Source organism: Schistocerca nitens, chromosome 5 (genome assembly GCF_023898315.1).
Source record: "Schistocerca nitens isolate TAMUIC-IGC-003100 chromosome 5, iqSchNite1.1, whole genome shotgun sequence".
NCBI classification, from domain to species: Eukaryota; Metazoa; Arthropoda; class Insecta; order Orthoptera; family Acrididae; genus Schistocerca; species Schistocerca nitens.
The window spans coordinates 866,751,085-866,769,716 of NC_064618.1; the positions used below are offsets into that span (position 1 = coordinate 866,751,085).

The following is an 18,632-nucleotide window of genomic DNA, read 5'->3' on the forward strand; positions in this document are numbered from 1 at the left end:
AGATGATTTAGTGGTTCGTGGTGTAGTGTCGGCTATGATGTGTCCATGGCTTAGTTCAGCGTCCGCATGGACCGTCGGGGAGACGGGCGCAGGCACACCGGTGGATGTCTCCGCTCGTAACGTCTCCGTCGGCAGTAGCAGATTCGGGGACATCGTGCAGGTCGACGGTTGCGTCATCCTCGACCTGCAACGTCTCGTCTTTGCCGGAAACAGTGCGGCGCTTTCTCTTGCGATGTTTCGGAGAACGTTGTTCTCGTATGCGACCCTCCGTGTCCGACGACGGAAGGGACTCGCGTCGCTCTGGCAGGAAGGCCGCCGCAGGTACGACGAGCGAGTCCACCTCCATCGTGTTGCCGAGGGTAGGGTGAGCGTCCGGTTGCGTCGGCACCGTCGGAGCGGCGTCGATGGCCGGCCGAGGCGGCGGGCCGTCCGAGGCCCTCTCCGTCAGCGTCTGGTCGTGCTCGTTTGTGGCGTCGTTTGTGGCGTCCGGGCGGCGTTACGAAGCGCTAGGAGAAGGTAGAGCAGCGGCGTAGGTCACCGGTAGCAGCGTAGCTTGCGACACGGGTGGTCCTCCGGCAGCTGGAAGTTGCGTAATACGCCGTTGTAGGCATTCGGATCTATGGTGGCCTTCTTTGCCGCACCCGGAACAGGTCCGAGGCTGGCCGTCGTACATAATTATTGCACGGCATCCGCCGATCTGTAAGTAGGACGGGACGTGGCTTCGGAGATCTATGGTGACCTGTCGGACCCCGTTTAGGACAGGATATGTTCGAAACTGTGTCCACTTCTCGCAGTATGACAGTGACTGTGCCGTATGCTCGGAGTGCCGCGACGACTTCCTCAGCAGGAAGTTCGAATGGCAATTCGAAAATGCTTATCGTGCGCAAAACTAGGCCCGCGTGGTTCCCGTTTACCGCTCCCACATTACCAGCAGCATGACAGAAGCGGGGCCCCTGTTCGGTCTCACGTAGGATACGTTCCCAAGCCGCGTCGTTAATGTTTTTAACATAGACCGTGCTGCTCACGATCGACAAATGTGTGCTTATAATTTCGGTCACCGAGATCTTCACTTCCTCTCGCAGAAAACGCTCCACTTCGAGTGCTTAGGGTCGGGCATAATCGTTGCATAAAGTAAATCGGAGTGTAGATTTACGGCAACGGTTCGCCATGTATCGTATACGATAACCCGGCACTTAAGCAACGGCCGTCAGAATGTAAACAATGCGAGCTCGCGCTCCGCACACGGAAAACACGGACGCGTCTGCTCTGTTGTGCTGCAAAAGGCGGACTGCCACCATCTGAGCTGCCCAAGACCGCTTCACGACCGCTCCTCACAGCTGTACTTCCTCCAGTACCTCGTTCCTTACCTTCCATACTTCACAGAAGCTCTCCTGCGAACCTTGTAGAACTAGTACTCCTGGAGGAAAGGATATTGCGGAGACTTGGCTTTGTCAGAGCCTGGGGGATGTTTGCAGAATGAAATTTTCACTCTTCAGCGGAGTGCGCGCTGATACAAAACTTCCTGGCAGCTTAAAACCTTTTCACATCAGCGCACTCTCCGCTGCAGAGTGAAAATTTCATTCTGCAAACATCCCCCAGGCTCTGACAAAGCCAAGTCTCCGCAATATCCTTTCTTCCAGGAGTGCTAGTTCTGAAATTTTCGCAGGAGAGCTTCTGTGAAGTTTTCAAGGTAGGGGACGAGGCACTGGCAGAAGTAAAGCTGTGAGGAGCGGTCGTGAGGCGTGATTGGGCAGCTCAGATGGCAAAAATGAGTGAAGGAATCAAGGATCAGCTTGAACGGATGTCTTGTGACGTCCGCACAGACCAAAACGCAAAGAACAATATCGGACAAAGTGAAAAAGATGGTAGACCACTTCCCCACGAAAGTCTGAGGTCCGAGTTCGAGTCTCGATCCCGTACACGGTTTTAATGTAACAGGAAGTTTCATATCAGCGCACACTCCACTACAGAGTGAAAATTTCATCCTGGATACTGTATTCATTATTGAGTAAACTTCATATCAGTCCATGTTCTTTTTCATAACCAACATTTGCCGTTATGAGTGCGATTTCTTTCAGTGTTTCAGACTGATACACCCAAAATCACTAACTACATTTGTGAAGTCAGGTGTCTCGTTTGTGGCGAAAACACTATATTATTTGAGATCCTAGAGAACATCTCATCATAAAATAGTGAGCACATGTGAATACATTGCTAATTGCAGGTAAGTAATTTTTTATTCTTTCTTTTATCTCGCTTCTTTTCACTCTTTACATGTGTCTTTGATAGTTAAGAAATTTTTTTGTTTTGTACGATATTACTAATTGCTCCTTCATTATTTGCGAAATTAATTGCAGGACTTTTGCGGTTTTGTTTCCCAAATTCTGATACGATTCTTTTTAGTAACATTGGAAGTGAAATGGGTTCTTTTGAGTTCAAATAAACAAAATTTTCTTAATTATGTTTTGCAAGTTAAATTTGCAGATGAATTCAGCATCAAAATTTCTCAAAATCTATCTCTTAGATCATGTTTCCTCACAGTATATAAAGAGTATGTGTACTTTTCCCGGCCGGCCGCGGTGGTCTCGCGGTTCTAAGCGCGCAGTCCGGAACCGTGCGACCGCTACGGTCGCACGTTCGAATCCTGCCTCGGGCATGGCTGTGTGTGATGTCCTTAGGTTAGTTAGGTTTAAGTAGTTCTAAGTTCTAGGGGACTGATGACCACAGCAGTTGAGTCCCATAGTGCTCAGAGCCATTTGAACCATGTGTACTTTTCCCCATTAAATTTACCATCAACGACATAAGGACCATCACGTCCTGTTCAGTTATAACACACTACATCTTGACACTTCATTGTCCCTGGTTGAACACCTGTCGAAGCCAATGTGGTTCTTCCGTTGACCAGTAATGCATGTTTCTCAAATTTATATTCATGTGATTTGCAAACGTGGCCTCATCAGTAGACAATACTTCCTCCACAAAAGCATCGTCGTCCTGAAGAACCCATTGACAATACGGAGGGGGAGGAGATTAGTGTCTAACGTCCCGTCGACAACGAGGTCATTAGAGACGAAGCACAAGCTCGGATCAGGGAGGGATGTGGAAGGAAATAGGCCGTGCCCTTTCAAAGGAACCATCCCGGCATTTGCCTCGAACGATTGAGGAAAATCAGGGAAAGCCTAAATCAGGATGGACGGAGACGGGTTTGAACCTTCGTCCTCCCGAATGCGAGTCCAGTGTGCGCTGGCAATATGCTCAAAATCGCTATCACGTAGCGAAATATGGAACCGGTGGTATTTACGACAACGAATAATATGAAGAACGGTTCTTTAGCTGATATTAACTTAACTCTGTATTTAACGTGAACCGGTATGCGGATTTATTGCAGCAATTGCAAGAACCGCTAGTTTTGCAACTTCGTTGACAGCAAAAAAGAAATGTAATATAGTTCGGTTGTGTAGCGTAATGATTACAGTATGGGCCTCATATGCAGGGGGTTGTGTGTTTGAATATCTATAAGGGCATCGAAATTTTTAAATCTTTATCGAAATGGCACTGATTATTATTTTTATTCAATTAATTGGTTTAAAGGTAATTTTTTATTTGTATTCTTTTCTCGCATCATTTTAATCATTGTAATCATATTAACTTTTTCATCTGCTCTCATTTCTTCTTCCTACAATTCTTTTTCCACATCGAGTCTTTGTCCACGCGAATTAAATTATTTTTATTTTTCTGCCTTAATATTTAAACAATTGAGAATGGTAATCTATCGGTTAAAAAACAAAAGACGAAATAATCTATCTATATTGACTGGTCAGTGGTGTCAGAAATGTAATTTTCGTTAAAAAGATGTAAATTTTTTGGGTAGTAATCATCATACAAACATTTAAAAGATAAATTCTTATTGCACTATGGACAATATAATGTAGATGAAGATTCAAACGAAACAAGGGATCATAAGAAAAAATGAAAGTCAAGGAAAATGAGAAATAGAAGTAATGAATGCAATAACATGGACGCAAATACGGGATGATAAAAATGGAAGAAATTAATCAATGTTAAGACCTAGAAGTAATTAAAATCACGGGCACAAAGATTCCAAGTGGAAAAAGAAATATAGGAAGAAAAAATGAGAGCAATTGAGTAAGTTAATATGGTGATTAAAATGACGTGACAAAGAAATAGAAATTAAACCAATTTATGTAAACCAACTAACTGAATAAAAATGATAATCAAAGTAATTTCGATAAAAATTTAAAAGTAAAATAATTTCTAAACACCTAATGAGATTCGATCCCATAGCCTCCTGCATATGAGGACTGTTTATAGCCCTTACACTACGTGTCCAATCTGTATTACAATACTTTTTTGTAAAGCTGTAGAATATTACGCGAAATTCAGAGAATTTTTTTCGTGGATTACTTACGAGCGAGAGCTCAGTGGAGTGAATGGCTACATGGTATGATACCTTGGGCATCGGCATATAGGTGATTTCAAAAATGTTGATCCTACTGCTGGCGACCTCTCCTTGTAAGTCATTATGTGACGCAGATCCTTGGGATTTCTGAGGATGGGAGTGCCAAACGTACAAAAAGCTGTGGTCAAATTGCCCCAAGAGCACTGTTCTTAATGGAGTTGTGGAGGTAAGACCTACGTTGGTTTGTGCAGTGGCCTATCCGTGACTTTTAGACATAGAAGCTTCCAATGGCGATGGTCACAGTAGTTGGAAATATTCCGTGACATTTCGGTGGGAAGTTAGAGGAATCCGCAGAGGTTGGGACTATCATTTATTCAGACAGCACTTCAGTGGAACTTGTACTTTTCGCGAGTTAAGCTGGATCGGACTTGGAGATATATACACTAGTCTAACTTTTACTTTGCCAGTTGGGACTCACACTGGTCGACAATTTGGATCGTTACATTTTATGTCTATCAGATTTGTATTTTATCGTTTTAATGTTCATTTTACTTCGAACAATCTGAACTGTAAACAGTTGCTGCGTTCTCCAGTTATTTTACTTATGTAGTGAGTTTGCCAGCCAAGCTATTTTCGATTCGCTTCACTTTGTAGTTGAGTTTAATCATCAGTCTACATTCAGTATGTGTGAAAAAGGAGAATAAACTTTATTACTGAATCTTCCTGGCAAATTAAAGCTATGTGCCACACCAGAACTCGAACCTGGCACCTTTGCTTTTGGCTGGTAAGTGCTCTAGCGATTTTTTTTAAAGAAGGGAAGGAAGGGAAGAGGAGAAGCAATCAGGGCTATACATCCATCCGTCAGCAGAGCCCGAGTACAGGGAGGGCTGGGGTCGTAATTCGGTCCTGGTCACAGTTAGGATGTGGTGGGTACATTTCCTTTTATTTAGTTAGTCCCAATTTGTGTGATGTGGAAGAGGAGGGTAAAGTGTCATGGTACTACCTTATGGGGGGGGGGGGGGGGGGTGCCTTGTTTGGTGAGAAATATGCGCTTGCCTATGCGATGTCTTCAGAAGGCGATGATGAAATATGGAGATGCAACGAGAAGAGTGCGAGGAGAAGACACTGGGGGGGGGGGGGGGGGATGGAGTGGGGATAAGAACCATTACACACCAACTGGGTTGGGCGGGAGATGAACACTTTATGGAAGTAGCTGGCTAAAGTGTTCAGTAATTGGATCAACTCTCCAAGTCAGTATAGGCATTCTGTAACCTGCACCAAAAGTTGATGCATGATTTTTCGCCATCGCCATAGAGGTAGCTGAGTGTCCAACCGTTTATTCAGAGTATGGCGTTAATTTTGGCAGTTGGGAAGTATATGTTCTCAGGAAAGATGTATGTCGCAGGTGCAACCGTAACTGGAAGAGTGCAGAGAAAGCAGGCGACAGTCATGCTGCTGAGATCCTAGATATCAAGGGTTGACGAGCACGTGACGCAGTGGATATTCTCATCGAGGCGTTGGCAGGCAGCATAGAGTGGTGTGTCAGATAATCCAACTGCATGTGACTCCTGTCGTTTCGCAATTCTGCCATTGGTAACCAAGCACCATATTGCTCAGACATATGTGGGGAGGTAAACTTGGTGGATATGGCCATACATTTGACCAACAGATTGAAGGGTACTTCTGTTTGACAAGGTTGTGTGGCATTCAACATAGCAGGACCTTTGGCCGTAGGAGGATATATGTTCAGGAGTGCGGGACAGATATAACAATAGGCAAGAATAAAGGTCGCTATACAGGACAAGGAGATATGAATGTGATCAACTGGCACTGGCGGAAGAATGGACTCTGAAATGAGGACGTCCTCCAGATTGTGTGTGCTGGATGCACCCAGTATAGTCCTTTGTTTCCACATCATTCGAAATACAGAACATCAGCCCTGTGCTGTACACTGAATAGACCAAGTCCTCCCACATGTGGGGGAAGTGTGAGCATTTCATACCGGACCTTAAAGATTGTTTCCATCATCAGCTAGTAGCTGGAGGCCACTTGTAAGCTTAGTCCAATTGCGTGCAGTAAGGGCAGGACTTGTGTAACATGCATCGGTTTCCAAGCAACTTGGCGACTGGGATACACCACCCGTTGAAAAGTGTTGAGATGGTGGAGTAGCCTGTAGATCTCAGTGCGAACATGCTGCAACATGCGCCCAAAATTAAAGGCCATTGTACAGGATGTACTGAGGGTGATGAGTATGCCTAGGTAATTGATGGTCTGTATGCATTGGAAGGGTGCCAGTTTGGCATGCAGGAGGCTGTGTCCTACTGGCAGTGCTGCATATTTATTCACATTCATCGAGGTGCCTGCTGCTGTGCCGTATGTCATGATTACTTCAGTGGTGTTCCATGTTTCTGCTCCAGAGCAACCAAGAACAACAAATCGTCGGCATATACTCAACTACAGAAGGTGTGCTGCTGTAGTGTAACTCCAATGAGCATAGATTCAAAGTTCCCTATGAGGGGCTCCAGTGCAAAGATGTAAAGGAGGGTCGAAAGCAGACAGTCATGTCAGATAGTCATCGTATCGGAATTGGATTCGTAAAACGATCTTTGACTTGTATGTGAGAGCTAGCACTATCATAAATGCCATGTATGACGTTGAGAAAGGGGGAGGGGAGGGTGGTAGCCCATCTGAGCCATCACAGAGAATAGGAAAAGAGTGATGTACTTTGCCATATGTACTTTTTTTTTACTTTTTTTTAACTATGGGGGTTAACTTTTGTGGTCATCAGCCCCCAAGAACTTAGAACTACTTAAACCTAACTAACCTAAGGACACCACACACATCCATGCCCGAGGCAGGATTCGAACCTGCGACCGTAGCGGTCGCGCGTTTCCAGACTGTTGTGCCTAGAACCGCTCGGCTACCCCAGCCTGCTGTGCCATGATGAGATTGGTTTTGAGCTGCCATCGTTGTCGTCGGTTGCGATAGGTAGGGTCGATTTCGATGTCATCATTCAATGTGGAAGTGTGGAGTTCTGGAAAATCATTCACTCACTTTGACAGTAAAAGGCGCTTCACTGATGGAGAAGCATCCAAAGGGAGGACACGTCCTCTGGTTCAACACCCTTTGACTTCAATGAGATTTTCACTCTGCAGCAGAGTGTGCACTGATATGAAACTTCCTGGCAGATTAAAACTGTGTGCCGGACATTTGCCTTTCGCGGGCAAGTTCTCTACCATCTGAGCTGCCGAAGCGCGACTCACGCCCCGTCCTCACAGCTTTATTTCTGCCAGTACCTCGTCTCGTACGTTCCAAACCTTAGAGAAGCTGTGAGGACGTGGCGTGAGTCGTGCTTGGGTAGCTTAGATGGTAGAGCACTTGTCCGCCAAAGGCAAAGGTCCCGAGTTCCAGTCTCGGTCCGGCACACAGTTTTAATCTGCCAGGAAGTTTCACCCTTTGACTTGTTGTCAGGGCTGGTGGCTGTTGGTTCATGGCAGTCAGGTTTGTGTTGGTGCCCTCGACTTCAATCAAATTGTGGTCATCGTGCATGGGAACTGCGATGAGGCATCATCGGGTTGCGAGGCAACCCGATCTGAGATTGTGTGACATCTGAGTTTATGACGCTTCGGTGTCTGCCGATTGCATGAAGGACCTTCCATGTCAGAAGACGGTCGTGAATGACATCATTCCGGCACAAAGGCTGTCACTGGTGAGCTACCCAGGCACGACTCATGACCAATCCTCACAGAGGGAGTTCACTTATGCTATTCCTTATCATTAGTAATTGGTATCTTACCCGTTTTTATTCACATAAATGTTTGAATAATGTTAGTGTTCTGCCTTTGTATACCTGTATCCGCAAATCACTTAACACTAAATGGCTTATGGTACTCTTTACCATCCTTGACCTATCTTCCCAAACAACATTATCGTTTTCTTCATATATTTATTTTATTTCTAAATGCCTCAGTAACATATTTTCTAGAGGCATTCCATCTAAGCCGGTACAAAATTCCTACTCCTCCGTACACACCCCACAAGGAATCGCGAACTTTGTGAAGAAGCAGCAACTCACTAATTCTGTCTATAAACAGTATTTGAGATGCCTCAAGGAGTTCTCCGCAACTTATAATATTGTAGTACTCCGTGTCTTGCTATTTATGTTTTATCACAGTTTTGTCCAAGACAGGATACGGAGGACAGAAGAGGGTTACAGAGGACCAGAAACGATCAGTAGGGCTGGTGTAAAACAGTTGTCATTTTGTTTTCGGGAAAAGGCTGCGTGTCACCTTACACCGACTGACTACCCAACGATGTCGTCGTAGTCAACTCAACACTTTCATCACCACAGAGTAAACTTTTTTTTTTTTTTTCATTTCACTGCGCGATCGTTTCAGCAATCTAAATACATGGCGCTTACTTACGTGGTACCTCGACGAACAAATTCGTCGCGGATTGCCCCTTCATGTTGGAAAAAAAACACATTGCTTTTACATATTTTACTTTCTTCTGTCGTAGTGATGTTGCAGTTTTGCACTGGATCAAATACAACTCGATATCTGACTCGTAGCCGTGCGTTTCCGGTTCTAATTTTCGTAACAGAACGTGATGTTGGCATATCGCTTTTTCTGCCTGCAGCTGTACGATCACAGAGCGAAACAACATTTAAGAAAACACGCACTTCGGTCTAACTGATGACGGTTTGTCAACTGCTATAAAACAATGTGTTGTAGTAGAGGCGGCCCAACACGTCACTGCTACCCCTGTGTCCTAAAAAAACGGAACTGCCGTTTCGTTTGTTTCCTTTCTCGTATTACTGAGTGCTTGCCGTCTATGTCGTCAATGTTTTAACTTCATGTAGCATGATGACTAATCGGAAAATAAGACACTAGAGAACTGAAAGGCGACTTACTTTAACTGTCAGGTAAGGGTCACTGTTGCTCTTGAGCACGTCCCATACGTCCAGTGTCCCATCTCCTTTGGTAGTAAAAAAGACCGAAAATCTTGTGGGACTCCAGTAACCGCCTGTCAGTCTTACGTGATGGTACCTGAGTTAAAAGAGATTTCTCTTTAACGTGTGAACAATTAAAGAAGTGTGTCACAATATCATCTTAGTTAAAAAATAATATTAACGTACTGTATGAAGTAGTTCCACGACAACAGCACTTCCACACCCTAGTTTTATTGGTATCTGCATGTAACGTAATTGTTCTCGACAGCAAAATAATAGAATATGCCACAGTTCTGAGTCAATGTAAAAACAAGAAACGGTTGACAATCTCAATATGTATAGCGGCATTTCCATAGGTTCATAGTTCATATGCCACTCAGCAGGCAGCTAATGTAGGAAACTAGATAAGAAAGAGCAACTTTTCAGGCTCCTGTGAACAGCAGGGTCATCACTGACGAGAAACTAACTCACTTTAATACTGAACAAAGATGAGTGAAAAATCAGTTGTGCACCTATTGGCTGTAGGAACCATTCAGGAATCGACTCAGATTGAAAACTTAAATCCGGATGCCCAGATAAGAATTCAGATCCCGCTTCTCGCAGACATGCTTAAAACTCGAGCATAAAAGCAAAATTCTCCGTGTTATACAGGGTGAGCCGCCTAACATTACCACTGGAAGCACCTCCCAAACCACAACAAACACTGAATAACCAATTCCGAAGACCCAAAGTAAGGAGAGGGGCTGCTGTAATTGGTTAATACAAACCATTGATAAATGCACGGAAGTACGATTTTCAACACATACTTATGTTTTTTTTAATGGAAACCTGTTATTATTTTTAGCACAACTGAAAATAGAAAAAAATACGTAATCAATGCCGTTTCTTACATTTTATCGACTATTTTGAGCTGAAAACTAGAGAATATTCTTGTTATATAGTAACATTAAACTGAGCAAAAGTGAGAACTATTTTGGATCAACCTTTAAGCTCCGAAACATCCGTTATAAGCTGTTGCGTAACGGAAACATTCACTGGAGTGGTCATATGTAACGTCAACCTACCTCTTACAAGCGACCAGCTATTAAAAAAAGAATCATGATGATAAACTGACAAACTGACATCCGGCACCTCCACAACACAATCCATTCACATTTGCACGATTCCATTTAACATTCTGATGGTTACACGTGTTATTAATGTATCAGCATTTCACATTTACAATGGCTTATCTCACACCTACATGGGAGTGTGATCTTGCAATGTTAATCACTTAAATATGATACCTACACAAGCGTATTCCCAAAATTTCATTGCTCTACATTAATTATTTTTTGGTGTTCCGATTTTATTTTCCACCAGTGTATATGCATCTCCAACATATCTGTATAGTACTGTCTGGCTGACTTTACTTTAAAATATCGATCTAAGAACTTTAGTGTTATGTTAAATCATCAACACAGCTGTACATGCGCAAACTTTCATATTAATGCTTCATAATAAAAACGTCCGTATTTAACCTTAAATGGAGTAAGAGGTGAAGGTGTCCTTCCCTACTGTCCTCTGTGCCCCAACACGCCAGGGGAAACATCGTGATGGTACCATGCTGAGTGGATGGTGGCCATGGCGTGAGTGCAGTTCTTGTGATAGCTGAGGAGGTCTGGCACCTTATAGTTTGTAAGTGCAAAATACAAATAACGTAGTTGCCTGGCGTTACACTACCCGTAGATTACATTATGTGACAAGCAACTGTCCACATCCCTAACTGATAATGCAGTGATGATTGGTCCAGAGTTGCAGGATTTCTCAGCAATTTGACGGTAGCTGTGGAATGTGAGTGACTCAGGGAGACTGGCTGTGAGGTTGCCTCCATCATCCAACTCGACTCAGGGCTACCATTGTTCTGCCATGGTATGGAGTGGCTGTTGGCTAGTGCACGCATTCTCATCATTGGTAACAGCAAGGCGTTGTGGATATGTGGCCCTCTCCTGTGCAGTACTTTCTGTACAGGTAGCATCAGTGAGCTACGCGATTTTTAAAGTTAGGACAAGTGGTCTAGTTCTGGCAACCAAAGGGCTTCCCAACATTTAAAACTTAGAGTCAGTGAATCTGCCACCATTTAAAATTTGTAGGTAGTGGATTACGTGGTCTACTCCCCCCCCCCCCCCCCACCGCCCTATCCCCACCACACCCCATCCTACCCACCTATACCCCAGCTTCAGACTTAGGAAAAATGAGCTCTTGGGTTTCAAATTTAAGTTAATTATGAAGTCAGAGGTATGAGGGAATTTGTTTAAACTGCGATCTCACACGAGTGGAGGAAATTGTGGAAAATGTAAAATCAGAGTATCAACTGCTTAAACTTTGGAATCTGGGCTAGCAGAATTTTTAAACTTAGGGAAAATGGGCTTTGACAGTTGAACTGAACTGAATTGAATTTGGATATATTTGAGTTTAAAATGAAGTGAATTAAACTGAATTTGAATGAATCTGAACTGAGCTGATAATTTCACTTCAGTAGGACAATGAATAATCTTTGATTTTTTTTTATTTCACAACAATTTACCCCTGGTTATTTTGATTTTCTAGCCTTTTTTTTATTTCCCATCATTTTATACATAGGCCGATCACGTTATAACATCAGGGTTGGAGACAGTACCCTTTCTCCCAGAACTGGGAATCCCAGGGTTAGGGAACGACCTTAGAGCGACAAAACCATTTGTCCCAGAACAAGAGGGCTGTGGACATGAAAAACGGCAGAACAATAGAGGCATCAGAGAATAACAGCCCCTTGTTCCAGAAGAATAGGAAGGGCAGAAAACAACCGGGAGGTTGGCAAACATTAGCCCTTTGTTCTAGAATAATAGAGGAGGGATGCGGAGGGGGACGGCAGCATCCTTCGTCCCCAAACCGGCACTGTCTACCTACTAATATCTAGTGAAGATATCATGGATATCGAATGTTAATTAATCTGGGTGAAGTTAACCATGGAAGGTGGGTCTGAAATGGTAATCGGATGCTCTTGTAGACCAGCTGCATCGGTATATGTAGTGGTAGTGGGCTCCAGAGAGCATTTGGAGAATATCGTGGTGAAATTTCCGGATCATGCTGTTGTAATAGATGGTCATTTCAACTTGCCAGGTGTAGGATCACAGAATCATGCAATTAAAACTGGTGCCAGAGACAGAGATTTGTGTGACATGAATCTGAATGTCTTGTCTGAAAATTACTTCAAACAAATACTTCGAAAACCAACTCGTCGACGTAACATGTTATACCACCTTTTTGAATCAATAATATCTGAGTAGTCAATATCAAATATTCAGTGTCAGTGACGAAGATGTGGAACACAAATGGGAAAAATTCAGAAGCTCATGCAATATGCCTTAGACAAGTTCGTTATGAGCAAGGTCTTAACACTTGAACCGCTGATATTTGGTCATATCTATATTTATTATCCTGTGTCTGTGGGTTAATGAGGCTACTAATGAATCCATTCTTTGAAGTACTGAGTAGTTTATTCTAAAATCAAGAAAAATAAAGTACCGTCATTTTTTGATTTCCATCGTTCCTTAGTTTCTGCAAAATTCGTGAAGGTATGTTCCGTCTAAGCAACTAATTTAAGCAGTTTGTTTGTTTCCATACACATTTTGCTTCTTTTTTTGTCAAGCATCTTCACTGGCGTATAACACATGTTTCTTTTTATACATATAATAAATGTATTATGTGGTAGTTACATTTTTTCGTGTTTTTCTCTTATTACTTTAGATTGTCGTAGAACAAATTTCGTGATGCGAAACTGTCTTTCAGTGTTACTTATGATTTCCAACGCTGTTAGCTGAAGCATGTGGTCCTGGAGATGCGTTCTTTCACCAAAATTTCATTCAACACATCGCATACATCACTTGCACTTTACATTTTGTGTTCAACACGTGTGTGTGTTTTCGGTGTGTAATACTGCCAACTGTCACTGCGTATTTATCTGTCGTCTTTTTTGTGTTGTGTGTGTGGTTTGATACTTTCATTTGTTTTGTATGTGTGTACTTTGTTGTTTGTAAATGTGTCATTCTTTGTGAGAGTGTTTTTTTTAATGTGTGTGTGTATGTGTGTGTGTGTGTGTGTGTGAGTGAGAGAGAGAGAGAGAGAGAGAGAGAGAGAATGGGAGAGAGAAAAATTCATTAATTATTTATTCTTGTAATGTTTCGGATTTCTGTTTGCTATTGTTTCAGTGCTAACGTGATCAGGGAGTTATTGCTTATACAGATTTGGTTATTGAGTACCTTCTTTTACATTGCGATGTATCTTTGTATGCGAAAGTTTTCTTGCAATATCAGGAGCATTTTGTTGTGATTATTAACTCTAATAACTGTCATGTCACGTTCCATATTGGATGGTTTTTTTATCAGGCATTCGGCGTAGGTAGCATAGCTATTTTCTTCATGAACCATCCAACGTGAAACATGACATAAAAGTTATTAGAATGAACAAACACAACAATAAGCTCCTGACATTGCAAGAAATCTTTCACATACAAAGAGACATTGCAATGAAAAAGAAGGTACTTAATAACCAAATACACTCCTGGAAATTGAAATAAGAACACCGTGAATTCATTGTCCCAGGAAGGGGAAACTTTATTGACACATTCCTGGGGTCAGATACATCACATGATCACACTGACAGAACCACAGGCACATAGACACAGGCAACAGAGCATGCACAATGTCGGCACTAGTACAGTGTATATCCACCTTTCGCAGCAATGCAGGCTGCTATTCTCCCATGGAGACGATCGTAGAGATGCTGGATGTAGTCCTGTGGAACGGCTTGCCATGCCATTTCCACCTGGCGCCTCAGTTGGACCAGCGTTCGTGCTGGACGTGCAGACCGCGTGAGACGACGCTTCATCCAGTCCCAAACATGCTCAATGGGGGACAGATCCGGAGATCTTGCTGGCCAGGGTAGTTGACTTACACCTTCTAGAGCACGTTGGGTGGCACGGGATACATGCGGACGTGCATTGTCCTGTTGGAACAGCAAGTTCCCTTGCCGGTCTAGGAATGGTAGAACGATGGGTTCGATGACGGTTTGGATGTACCGTGCACTATTCAGTGTCCCCTCGACGATCACCAGTGGTGTACGGCCAGTGTAGGAGATCGCTCCCCACACCATGATGCCGGGTGTTGGCCCTGTGTGCCTCGGTCGTATGCAGTCCTGATTGTGGCGCTCACCTGCACGGCGCCAAACACGCATACGACCATCATTGGCACCAAGGCAGAAGCGACTCTCATCGCTGAAGACGACACGTCTCCATTCGTCCCTCCATTCACGCCTGTCGCGACACCACTGGAGGCGGGCTGCACGATGTTGGGGCGTGAGCGGAAGACGGCCTAACGGTGTGCGGGACCGTAGCCCAGCTTCATGGAGACGGTTGCGAATGGTCCTCGCCGATACCCCAGGAGCAACAGTGTCCCTAATTTGCTGGGAAGTGGCGGTGCGGTCCCCTACGGCACTGCGTAGGATCCTACGGTCTTGGCGTGCATCCGTGCGTCGCTGCGGTCCGGTCCCAGGTCGACGGGCACGTGCACCTTCCGCCGACCACTGGCGACAACATCGATGTACTGTGGAGACCTCACGCCCCACGTGTTGAGCAATTCGGCGGTACGTCCACCCGGCCTCCCGCATGCCCACTATACGCCCTCGCTCAAAGTCCGTCAACTGCACATACGGTTCACGTTCACGCTGTCGCGGCATGCTACCAGTGTTAAAGACTGCGATGGAGCTCCGTATGCCACGGCAAACTGGCTGACACTGACGGCGGTGGTGCACAAATGCTGCGCAGCTAGCGCCATTCGACGGCCAACACCGCGGTTCCTGGTGTGTCCGCTGTGCCGTGCGTGTGATCATTGCTTGTACAGCCCTCTCGCAGTGTCCGGAGCAAGTATGGTGGGTCTGACACACCGATGTTCTTTTTTCCATTTCCAGGAATGTACATACAAGCAATAACTCTCTGGTCACGTTAACACTAAAACAATAATAAACAGAGATCTGAAGCATAACAATAATAAATAATTAATAAATCAAACTCTCGCCCCTTCTCCCTTTCTCTCTCTCTCTCTCTCTCTCTCACACACACACACACACACACAGACACACAAAACAACTGAAAGTATTAAACCACACACATAACAAAAACAAAAAACGAAAGATAAACACACATTGACAACTGGCAATACTACACACCGTAAACACACACATGTTGAACGCAAAATGAAAAGTGCAAGTGATGTACGCAATGTGTTGAATCAAATGTGGGTGAAAGAACGCTGGAAATTGGTCAACTGGGGCATGAAGACTACTGAACACATCTCCAGGACCACATGCTTGGGCTAACAGCGTTGAAAATCGTAACTAACACTGAAAGACAATTTCACAAAACTTGATTCCAACCTAAAACACAAGACAACAACATGACAAGATGTGGGATAGTAACATATTGTAACTACCACATAATACATTTATTGGTGTTGTGGTCTTCGTTCCAGAGACTGGTTTGACGCAGCTCTCCATGCTACTCTATCCTGTGCAAGCTGCTTTATCTCCCAGTACGTACTGCAACCTACATCCTTCTGAATCTGCTTAATGTATTCATCTCTTGGTCTACCTCTAAGATTTTTACCCTCCACGCTGCCCTCCAATACTGAATTGGTGATTCCTTGATGCCTCAGAACATTTCCTACCAACCGATCCCTTCTTCTAGTCAAATTGTGCCAAAAATTCATCTTCTCCCCAATTCTATTCAGTACTTCCTCATTAGTTCCGTGATCTAACTATCTAATCTTCATCATTCTTCTGTAGCACCGTATTTCGAAAGCTTCTATTCTCTTCTTGTCCAAACTATTTATCGCCCATGTTTCACTTCCAAACATAGCTACAGTCCACACAAATCCTTTCAGAAACGACTTCCTGACACTTAAATCTATACTTGATGTTAACAAATTTCTCTTCTTCAGAAACGCTTTCCTCACCATTGCCAGTCTACGTTTTATATTCTCTCTACTTCGACCATGATCAGTTATTTCCGTCCCCAAATAGCAAACTCATCTACTACTTTAAGTGTCTCATTTCCTAATCTAATTCCCTCAGCATCACCTGATTTAATTCGACTACATTCCATTATTCTCGTTTTGATTTTATATATGTTCATCTTATATCCACCTTTCAAGACACTGTCCATTCCGTTAAACTTCTCTTCGAAGTCCTTTGCTGCGTCTGACAGAATTACAATGTCACTGACCAACCTCAAAGTTTTTATTTCTTCTCCATGGATTTTAATTCCTACTCCAAATTTTTCTTTTGTTTCCTTAACTGCTTGCACAATATACAGATTGAATAACATCGGGGATAGACTACAACCCTGTCTCATTCCTTTCTCAACCAGAGCTTGACTTCCATGCCCCTTGACTCTTATAACTGCTATCTGGTTTCTTTACAAATTGTACACAGCCTTTCGCTCCCTGTACTTGACCCCTACCACCTTCAGAATTTAAAAGAGAGTATTCTAGTCAAGTCGTAGGGTCAGTATTGCCTCGCGTGTTCCCACATTTCTACAGAATCCAAACTGATCTTCCCCAAGGTCGGCTTCTAAAAATGGTTCAAATGGCTCTGAGCACTATAGGACTTAACATCTGTGGTCATCAATCCCCTAGAACTTCGAACTACTTAAACCTAACTAACCTAAGGACATCACACACATCCATGCCCGAGGCAGGATTCGAACCTGCGACCGTAGCAGTCGCGCGGTTCCGGACTGCGCGCCTAGAACCGCTAGACCACCGCGGCCGGGGTCGGCTTCTACCAGTTTTTCCATTAGTCTGTAAGGAATTCGTGTTAGTATTTTGCAGACGTAACTTATTAATCTGATAGTTCGGCAATTTTCACACCTGTCTGCAGTTGCTTTCTTTGGGATTGGAATTACTATGTTCTTATTGAAGTCTGAGGGTATTTCGCCTGTCTCGTACATCTTGCTCAGCAGATAGTAGAGTTTTGTCAGGACTGGCTCTCCCAAGGCCGTCAGTAGTTCTAATGGAATGTTGTCTACTCCCAGGGCCTTGTTGTGACTCAGGTCTTTCAGTGCTCTGTCAAACTCTTCACGTAGTATCGTGTCTCCCACTTCATCTCCATCTACGTCCTCTTCCATTTTCATAATATTGGACTCAAGTATCTCACCCTTGTATAGACCCTCTATATAATCCTTCCACAACAACAATAATGTATTATACGGTAGTTCAAAAATGGCTCTGAGCACTATGCGACTTAACTGCTGAGGTCATCAGTCCCCTAGAACTTAGAACTACTTTAACCTAACTAACCTAAGGACATCCCACACATCCATGCCCGAGGCAGGATTCGAACCTGCGACCGTAGCTGTCACGCGGTTCCAGACTGTAGCGCCTAGAACCGCACGGCCACTCTGGCCGGCTATACGGTAGTTACAATATGCCTTCCCTTCTTTGCTTAGAACTGGTTTTCCATATGAGCTCTTGATATTCATACAGGTGGTTCCCTTTTCTCCAAAGGTCTCTTTAATTTTTCTGGAGGCAGTATCTATCTTACCTCTAGTGATATATGCCTCTACATCCTTACATTCGTCCTCTAACCATCCCTACTTAGCCATTTTGCACTCCTATCGGTCTCATTTTTGAAACGTTTGTATTCCTTTATGCCTGCATCATTTACTCCATTTTTGTATTTTCTCCTTTCATCAATTAAATCCAACATCTCTTCTGTTAGCCAAGGATTTCTATTAGCCCTCGTCTTTTTACCTACTTGATCCTCTGCTGCCTTCACTACTTCATCCCTCAGAGCTACCCATTCTTCTTCTACTGTATTTCTTTCCCCCATTCCTGTCAATTGTTCCCTTATGCTCTCCCTGAAACACCCTACAACCTTTGGTTTAGTCAGTTTATCCAGGTCCCATCTCCTTAAATTCCCACCTTTTTGCAGTTTCTTCAGTTTCAATCTGCAGTTCATAACCAATAGATTGTGGTCAGAATCCACATCTGCCCCTGGAAATGTCTTACAATTTAAAACCTGGTTCCTAAATCTCTGTCTTACCATTACATAATCTATCTGATACCTTTTAGTATCTCCAGGATTCTTCCAGGTATACAACCTTCTTTTATGATTCTTGAACCAAGTGTTAGCTATGATTAAGTTATGCTCTGTGCAAAATTCTACAAGGCGGCTTCCTCTTTCATT

At 43.8% G+C, this 18,632-nt stretch overlaps 1 protein-coding gene across 1 annotated transcript in view; it reads right to left on the minus strand.

Annotated features, from left to right (window-relative positions):
* Positions 1-18,632, minus strand: part of LOC126260771 (dynein intermediate chain 3, ciliary-like) — a 176,215-nt gene that overhangs the window by 24,835 nt on the left and 132,748 nt on the right. Inside the window, exon 5 of the mRNA XM_049958109.1 lies at positions 9,333-9,468. Coding sequence (XP_049814066.1) covers positions 9,333-9,468 — 136 coding nt within the window. The remainder of the gene's footprint in view (positions 1-9,332; positions 9,469-18,632) is intronic.